We start from the raw sequence: 9,605 nt of genomic DNA, 5'->3' as shown, positions 1-9,605 counted from the left end.
GAAAGTAACTGTAAACTTTTCCAATTTTAATCAAACAACGTTTTATCAAAGGCAAAAAGTACTGTAAATTGCATAGGCACAACTACTGCGTCTTTAACAAACCAGGGACTTCTGTTTGTTGCTCATGGTCCATAAATTACTGACACGCAGCACTCCCATCTAAAGACGAGGCCTACGCGTCGTACAACAACATACTATAAACATTCTATAAAGTATAAATCTTCGTTTGCCTGCTAATAGAAACAAAGTGCTCTCTCCATATAAAATCACCCATTCGTTTTCGTTTCTGTCTAGCATCACAGGGAGGATTTGATACTGAACGTTTACTTTGCGGTTCCGAAAGCGTAGGCACAATCATCCCTTTGGCATAGTTACAGAAGATGAAAAATTGACAATATTTGGTACAAATTTGCTAATACTTTGCAAATAAAATCATATGTGAAATTTATATTTTTATCATATTTGTACTGACAGTTTGTATTAAAAACTTTGAATAGTCCAGTGTGTCGTATGTATAATCAGAATAGGATTACTGGTTTCGTACGAACCTCAGCCACATGCACATATACATCTTTCTGAGATACGTTATATTTCATTCATATTCTGTAAATACCTAAATCACGTCGACCCTGTGTATTTTCAAAACAATACGTAGTTTAGAAACGAACACGAGAGGGATAACAACCCCATACAACGATTTGTTAATTTTCAATTATTTACATCGCAACAACCCTTAGCTTCGCGCACCCTCTGCTCTGTAAGCACCCCTGCCATTGATTGCAATATGCACACGGCCAATATTTGAATTAAAATTCCTCATACCACTGATAATGCAATGGGGATAGTAATAGGCGCATTGTAGGAGAAGCTGAATATGTCAATGTCAATGTATGTTGATGGTATTGATCTTTATTATTTACAGATTGCGAATAATTATATTTTCATTATATTTTAGATATAATATTGATCTAACGAATAAAATATAAAATGATAAAGTAATGAAAAATGATCATTATCCTTCAATAATTAAGTTGTATGAATGTCGTTGCGAGGTATAGTGTAATAAATTTTTGACTGCAATAGTAATAATGATATATATGTGAAAATGTATTTTTTTAATTTTTTGCAGAGAAATTCAATATCACCTGCAGAACGAGAAAAATACAGGCCGCGCAGTCCGCCAGAAAACGAGCATAAAAAAATGAAAAAAGAAGAAAAAGATATTGGTCATGTGAGTACTTATGATAAAAGCTTATTATAAAAAAATAAATAACATTAATACCTTACATATTTCAAAATGGTAAAACTCGAGTAAGGATAATATAATAAATTATTTACCATGAATTTATTCGATTGATTAATCTGTATCTTAATCAAAATTCCAAAAATATTAATCTTCTTATGAGTATAAAACGACTAATGTATTTATTTTCTATAACTTTCAGTAATTTGTGGAATCAAGCTTCAACTAATTTTACAAACGTGATTTTCTGAAGTCAAGGGTGCTTCATTCCTATGTGAATTACCCTCTACATTGCACGTTAACTGTTTAAGTGATTTCGGTGAATACTGCAAATGAACTTGATTTGTTTCTCATTGCAAGCTAATTTTGTTGTAATGAAAGTAGAGAAGCAAAAATTTCAGCGTCGTCAAAAAATACTAATAAAATGCACTAACGTTTAAACGTATAATGGTTAACTAGCTTTTATGAGCTTTACTCAAAATCGTAAATCGTATAAGCTTCAATTAATAAACCATTATCAATAATTTTTTTATAATCATTATTTTTGTACTTCAATTGGCGATAAAGCCAATTTAAAAAATTGTAGCTAATATTTATTTCTTATGGATACATTGAGTTTCGGTTTGTCTTGACATAATGCGACTCTGAGTTTCTCTCAGTGTTAATACCAATTTCATCTGGTAGAACAAAACAAATTCGTCATCGTTTTCGTCGCATTCATGTTTTTTGCATCACTTTTGTCTTTTTCATTCCAACGTTTCGTTTTCAACTACCGCCGCCGCCGTCGCTGCCAGAACTAAAGTTACCGCCCGAAGAAATGAATCCGCTTTAAATTTATAACTCGTGTTTCCGTTCCGACTATAGAGCTATTTGAAGTAATTGTTTTTATGTGCAGAACGATGCTTATGAGCATTAAAAACACAGCACTGTACACTTTTTTGTTATTTTGTTATTCTTCTCGCGCTATCTCTCTTACCAATTGGTCACGGCTAAATGGAAGTCGCACTCGATAAATTTCTCGAGTCAGAATTAAAGCGAGTTTGTCTCACTCGATGGCAACTACTAACTAACGATAACTGATGGGTGTGTATTTTTGATTTAGTATTATTAGAAATGAATACATATAATCTTATGGTAGGCACAAAAGCTTCCTCTGTGCCCTAGAAACTTAATTTGTGATTTCTTATAGGAACAGAATTTTTTTGAAATATTCAAACCGATTGATCAGTGTTCTCGAAATCGTCGGCGAGAAATTGTATCTGCACATACATCCATTGTATAATGTAATGTAATACAAATGTAAAGATATATGCACAAATTCAATTTTGATTTTTTGTGATTACTATAACTTGCCCTACGGAAAGTTAATTAATATATGCAATCTTAAAAATAATTAAATAAAAAGTTGCATGTAGAAATATTTTTCTCATTAATAAATTATACAAAGTTCTTATGGTCATTACAATATTATAAAAACACAAAGAATTACAACTTATATACTTTTTCTTATTTATCTAATTTATTAGTGAAACCCAATCACTTTCATTGCGTTAAAAATGAAGTTTAATACTTCATTTCAGTTCGATTCTGTTTTTTAAAAATTATCATTTACAAAGGGTTTGTGCACTGTTATCGCTTTTTTCCAATGAATTCACGTTTTTTACGCCGTGTGGAACCCGACCGCGAGCTTTCAGGTTTTTGTCAGCGTCGCGGGCCGTCTGGACATCCAAGAACAATAACGTCGAGCAAACCGACCGCCTTTTTTCAGCAACCATTAGCGTAATGAAGTTCATCTCGTACCTGCTAAAAGAAAGTTTCGTTTTGCATCTATGCTCCTTCAGTAGATTTGCTCTTGAGATGGATCGTTACGTGCTTTTTATAGGTCTTTTTACGATCCAGACTAAGGAAAGTTTAGGTGCACTTTTTTGCAATTGACAATAGTTTTACAAGTTTTAGATATTGAAAAAGCTTGAACTTTTCACACACGTCTAATCGAAGTTCTAAAGATCTCTATTTAAAGAATTGCCCACTTGTACAAGGGCAGCGCAAATTAGCTAGCATGAGGTAGAATATCGAATCCATTTATCTAATATGCATGATAAATTATTCAGTTTTTACGCATGGTTTAAAATTACCTATTTTCATTTATTTCGGCATATTTTCAGTTATTTTAATTAAGTACGTTCATCTGCTTTGAGCTATCCGGAAAGTCTCTGAATTATTGTTCTGAATTTTAACTTGAGGTTTATTTTCCATATTTATTCATTTTTCTGTAATGCACCGCTGCAGAAATTTTCAATCTTGATAACGATTAAAATTAAGAACGACCTCTCGTTCGGAGTCGATTATGTTCAGTTCACTGATGATAACATCAAAAATATGAAACAGGTGGTATAAACCCGTGTGGAAATATTGAATCAAGATAATTTAATTTGATTTTATTTTATAAGTTCATTCGAATTATAATAATATATTTTGTTATTAGACATAATTTTCTTACAAAATTATTATAATGAACTTTTATAATATAGTAGGTATTTATCTTATGAAGTAGTTGTTTATAAGAATTGGTGTTAAGTAAATTTGATTTAGTTATTTTATTAATATTACTGGCGTTTTACCTGGCAGTCATTTTACCCTTGTGCATAAATATATGCGTAGAAACTCTTCAAGGCCGTTACATTAAATAAAGAATTTTGAGGATCTTTATTGCTAGGCGTTTCAACATATTATTTTATGTCGTCCTCAGCGGATATATTTAGTGTACAAAATTTTATATGTAGCAGACACATAGTACTGCCACAAACATGTACAAAATAATAAGAGAATAATAAATACCCTAAATATGTTATTTACAATAATTAAATGATTTTATAACTAAATATAATATTATGTAATGATGTTTTACATTGAGGTTACAAACATGTCCGGCAATAAAGATTTTGATAAATATAATATAAATTTTTTTCTGATAAAAATAAAATAACTTTATACACACATATATGTACACTTTTATCTTATACAAATACGTACTCTCATTTAAAATATTGTTCAAAATTATTTTTGTTAAATAATAACGAAACATAATTTCATAAATATGTTTTAAATTTAAATAATGGTTTTTTATAAAAAGTTAGCACCCTAGAAAAATTTGAATTCAAATAATGGAGTTTCAGTATAAATCTATCAAACATAGATGGGTTAATTCGTTACTTCGTTCGTTATTTTATATATTTATTATTATTCGTTATTTTATATATGTTTACACGAAAAGTAATAAACAAAACTTGATCAACCGGAATTAAAATGAAGGGCTTCACCTCTAATATCTATAAGAAGTATATAAACTGAATTGCAATGTTACAATTATTTATTTGAAGTATATAAGTGAGCTTCAATAGTTTAACTAGAATTAAAATTAAATTCCAAATCATGTTCGATATTAAAAAAAAATTCTCATCATCACGAATTTAATGATTTTTGAATCATTCAAATCAGATGCCGTTATCTCAAAAACTTTATTTACTTTTTCTGGACTGTTATCTCGAAAACGACTGAACATTTTCTCTTTTCCATATTCACACGCACGCATCTATTTTTTCTGAGATTTGTCAAAATGTTCAGATACCTCTGAAACGTGAAGATATGCAAAAAGTTTCGTTTTTTGGCGATTACAATAACTTGCCCTACGAGAAGTTAATAAAAAATATATATGGAGTTTCGAGCTGAGTAAAATCGACAGAAGCCTTGCTAAAATACAAATAGATTTATTTTCTTCACAGTACTAAAAAGGTTATCTATCTCCGTTTTAAAATAAACATAAAAACAAAACATGGCAAACGAATGCGCAACCTTTCATTCGATAAAGGTATAAAAAACAACAAGAAAACGAGAAGTTCCGAGCCCGCGTTTAGCGGATTTCACGGAGAATTCGACTGATTCGTTCCGCACGTTTTAATCTGCCCGTGATGCGAGCAATAAAATCCATTTTCTATGTATTTGTATGTGAATATTTCAAGCCCTATAGTGTTATTCAACGTTTTTACGACATTCCTATACGTAGCCATTTCCGATTCGTTGCCGGTCATAAGCAAAATAGAATGTGATACACCATTAGACAATTTATTAAATTTGAATGTATATAAAATAGTGTTAGTTAGAAAATTTTGCAATAACTTAGCTTTTTTTATTAACATGCAGTAATTTGTGGTAATTTGCTTTAACATATTCCGTTTCTTTCCGCTGTAAAGTTGGGCTAGTAATCCCTACCTGAACATGTCGCATAAAAATATGTAGTCAAAATATACTGTTAAAATATTCATAATGCACACATACACACACACATATATATATATATATATATATATATATATATATATATGTATATATACAGACCAGACTTGACGTCAAGCCGAAACCGAAACGGCGTGATAGTATTATCTCATGTTGTTTAGAAATTATGAGCTTATAAGTGCAACTTAGAGCTTCGGTGAAATTATGACCATTTTTCGGTTATTATGGTTATTTTTTACTAATTTTGTTCATTTAAATTTTGGGAGCGTAACCGTGAATAACTTTTCTAGGACCACAATAAAAATCAATAACACAGTTGTTCCAAGTTTTCAAGAATTAAGACTTTTTGTTGAACTATGAATTTAAAATTTAACTAGTGTATAGCATTGTGCATTAAGGATGTAACTTCCCGTACTTACTTTTCGTGCTTTTTAAAAAAAAGAGAACTGAAGAAGAAATTGATAACAGATCTATTCAAATTATATCTATTTAACCCGCTATTACTTTAAAAAACTTTTCTCTAATGTGAAATTATTCTACTTAGAATCTTTGTATTGCCTATTGAAATATATTATTTGTGGGGCGATATATTTATTATCAATGCATATGTAGACTTTAGTTTGATAAATGAGATGACAGTTGATTTTAATTGCGCCATTTCAGTGATCGTGAACCATAATTTAGTGTTTCATTCATACACCATCATAACGAAATGCGTCCAGTCGTTTCATGGAAACCCATCTTACTTACAAATGCTGCAGTTAGCGATAATGGTTGCTTTCATAATATTAAGAGAACCATCGATAGCATTGTGCATATTTTTGTGACGTACTGCAATTCGAAGATTCATATCTTATCATACCCAAATGCATTTTGGGTAACTTGCATTCTCTATAAGTAAATAATGTGTTTATTATTTTATATTCAGAGTGATGGAGAAAAGAGTGACCAAGATTTAGTAGTAGATGATGCTTCGGAAGAGCCTGTTTCTCCAGGACCACACAACGGCACAGCAAGTCCACGAGAAAATGGACATGGTGGTCCTGGAAGCGCCCAACATCTCGACAAATTACCACCTAAGAAAGAACATGCTTCGCTTGGACCTCATTCACCTAGGTAAATATAACACTTTTGGTAAACGGGAACCAAACAAGTTGAATAAGCATTTAAAATGAATTTCGAAACCAATCGTCATTTTTGTTATTTATATTATTTCTATATATTCTTGGTTATTGTTTATAATTATAATAATTACAAAAATATTTTGGTAATAGATCAGGAACGTCGAGTAATGCATCTACTCCATCAACAAAGAAATTGGATGGTGATAAACCGCCAACGCCTATCTCCAAATCAGTAACTCCGACTAGTGGCGGATCTAGTGGATCAGTTGGAGGTCCTGGAGGCTCTGGATTGAAACCCGTCGTCAAACCGCCTGCTTTGGGGGCCGGCTATCCTCACTATTTAGCTACTATGAATGGTAATTTTTATAATTGATTTCATTGCTTAATAAATATGGTAATATATAGTTTAGTTTAATATTTTATATTTCTCATTTCTCAAGGTGCAGGACCACATGATCTGCAAGCAGCATATGGAGCAGCGAGTGCTATGCACAATAATTTGCCGGCAGCCCTCAATAATTATCCGCGACCACCACTACAGGTGGGCTATGATCCTCACCAGCAAATGCGCGCTCCTTTAGGACCAGCCGGTTTGGGAGCAATCGGTGGTGGAAAACCGTAAGTTTTGGAGATTTTAATATTACATATAATTTTTGTAAATAATTAAATTTTACTAAATATTCCAAAAACTATATTGATTTGTATGTTATTATTTTGTACAAATAGTGGTTGCTTAATTTATGAACTATTTATTTTGAATTTTATTCCTGCGCAACATTTTTTCTTTCAAGAAATTTCTTGAAAATGATTCGAAATTATGTGTGAAATTCTGCAGTCTGCAATTCAACGAAATCTGACATAATTTAAAAAATACAAGTTTGCAAATTTAAATTGTTTATTATACTTTGTGTTTTCTTGTACCTAATAGCCTCCATGTTAAGTAAAATAATATGATTAATAAACTTATTTTCATTTCAGAGCATATTCTTTTCACGTGAGCGCTGACGGTCAGATGCAACCAGTACCATTTCCTCCTGATGCACTAATAGGTCCAGGAATACCTCGCCATGCCCGTCAAATTAACACACTTTCTCATGGTGAAGTTGTGTGTGCGGTCACCATATCAAATCCCACTAAGTATGTGTATACAGGAGGCAAAGGTTGTGTAAAAGTATGGGATATTTCACAACCTGGAAATAAAAATCCAGTAAGCCAGTTAGATTGCTTGGTAAGTAGTTCATTAATAATATATTCTAATTGTACTCTGATGCTCTATGTGTTCTTAATAATTTGAAACGATTTATTATTACAGCAACGAGATAATTATATTCGTTCAGTGAAACTTCTACCAGACGGTCGTACACTAATAGTTGGCGGTGAAGCTTCAAATTTGTCCATTTGGGATTTGGCGAGTCCCACTCCACGGATCAAAGCCGAACTGACATCTTCCGCGCCCGCCTGCTACGCCTTAGCCATTAGTCCAGATTCAAAAGTTTGCTTCAGCTGTTGTAGCGACGGTAACATAGCCGTATGGGACCTCCATAATCAAACTTTGGTGCGACAGTTCCAAGGGCACACGGACGGCGCCTCCTGCATCGATATCTCCGCCGATGGCACTAAACTCTGGACCGGCGGCCTAGACAACACCGTACGGTCATGGGATCTTAGAGAAGGCAGACAATTGCAGCAGCACGATTTTAGTTCGCAAATATTTTCATTGGGATATTGTCCTACGGGTAAGTTTTGATATCAATTCATTATCCGAGTTCACAGCATTTTTCGTATCTATATTTCTATATTCGTTCTGAATCGAATGAGACCAAATTTGAAAAGGATTGTGTGTGTGCGTATGTGAGCAGATTTTTGACCTTTCGTCGATGTTTTCCCATTGTGCTGAATATCTTAAATATGATTTAAAATCAATTTTTCTATCGATTATAATGTTTTGTTTTAATCAGAATACCTGACTTTTAGTAGATCTTCATTAGGGTATTTATATGGTATATTATATCATATTTTTCTTTATAATTAACTTTAGTAAAAATTAACACTTGTGCAAGGCGTTCAAAAAGTTCCTTTTCCTCATTTTTGGTCATATTTGTAAAATTAAGAATGAAAGAATGAAATTATTAATGTGAGAGACTATTTTAATCGACTTTTGGAATTTTTCATTCGGCAATTTTCTCATTCATAACGAATTGTTTCATGTAAGCATACTCGTTGTATATATTATTATCAAATATTTGATGGATTGTTGTAATTTCAATATCAAGTAATTGGAAACATTCAATATATACCTATACTTTTTGGAAACCCGGGATAATCCGGGACAAATATTGCTTTCAGAAAAACCCGAGACACGGTGTGAAAATCCGGGACTGCCCCGGCTAAACTAGGACGTATGGACACCTTATATGACGGCATTTACAAAAAATATTAAATGGATAATACCTATTTGATTTCTTTTATTGTTTAGTATGTATTTATTAGATACTTATATAAACAAATTTAGCGCGAATAAGTAGCTTTTACTCTGAATGCGAATGAATACAAGCGCAAATTAATACGGAAGGTGGTTAATTACAGATAAATTCATAGAAAACTCATAGAAAAATATTTTTTTCTTAGGTGAATGGTTAGCAGTTGGTATGGAAAATAGTAATGTTGAAGTGCTCCATGCATCTAAACCAGACAAGTATCAATTACACTTACACGAGAGTTGTGTATTGTCGTTGAGATTTGCTGCTTGCGGCAAATGGTTTGTTTCAACAGGCAAAGATAATCTTTTGAATGCTTGGAGGACACCTTATGGTGCCAGCATATTCCAGGTTAGTGTACTCCACTCCTAATATTTAAAATAAAATATTTTAAAAATATTTTTAAATTAAATATGAAAACTATTTACCATAATATGTATAAACTTATATTTTTTACCAAATTCTTAA

At 32.0% G+C, this 9,605-nt stretch overlaps 1 protein-coding gene across 1 annotated transcript in view; it reads left to right on the top strand.

Moving 5' to 3' along the window:
• Window positions 1-998: 998 nt before the first annotated feature.
• Window positions 999-9,605, top strand: part of LOC113382791 (transducin-like enhancer protein 4) — a 10,193-nt gene continuing 1,586 nt past the window's right edge. The window contains exons 1-8 of the mRNA XM_026621025.1: window positions 999-1,052; window positions 1,130-1,231; window positions 6,465-6,652; window positions 6,811-7,016; window positions 7,101-7,278; window positions 7,639-7,888; window positions 7,973-8,396; window positions 9,289-9,488. Of these exons, the coding sequence (XP_026476810.1) occupies window positions 999-1,052; window positions 1,130-1,231; window positions 6,465-6,652; window positions 6,811-7,016; window positions 7,101-7,278; window positions 7,639-7,888; window positions 7,973-8,396; window positions 9,289-9,488 (1,602 nt within the window). The remainder of the gene's footprint in view (window positions 1,053-1,129; window positions 1,232-6,464; window positions 6,653-6,810; window positions 7,017-7,100; window positions 7,279-7,638; window positions 7,889-7,972; window positions 8,397-9,288; window positions 9,489-9,605) is intronic.

This window comes from Ctenocephalides felis, unplaced genomic scaffold, assembly GCF_003426905.1.
Source record: "Ctenocephalides felis isolate EL2017-DRISC unplaced genomic scaffold, ASM342690v1 CF-g0.4_SCAFFOLD_00845, whole genome shotgun sequence".
In the NCBI taxonomy this organism is placed as follows: Eukaryota; Metazoa; Arthropoda; class Insecta; order Siphonaptera; family Pulicidae; genus Ctenocephalides; species Ctenocephalides felis.
Note: the sequence above shows the minus strand (reverse complement) of the source record. Positions and strands in the feature narration are given on the sequence as shown.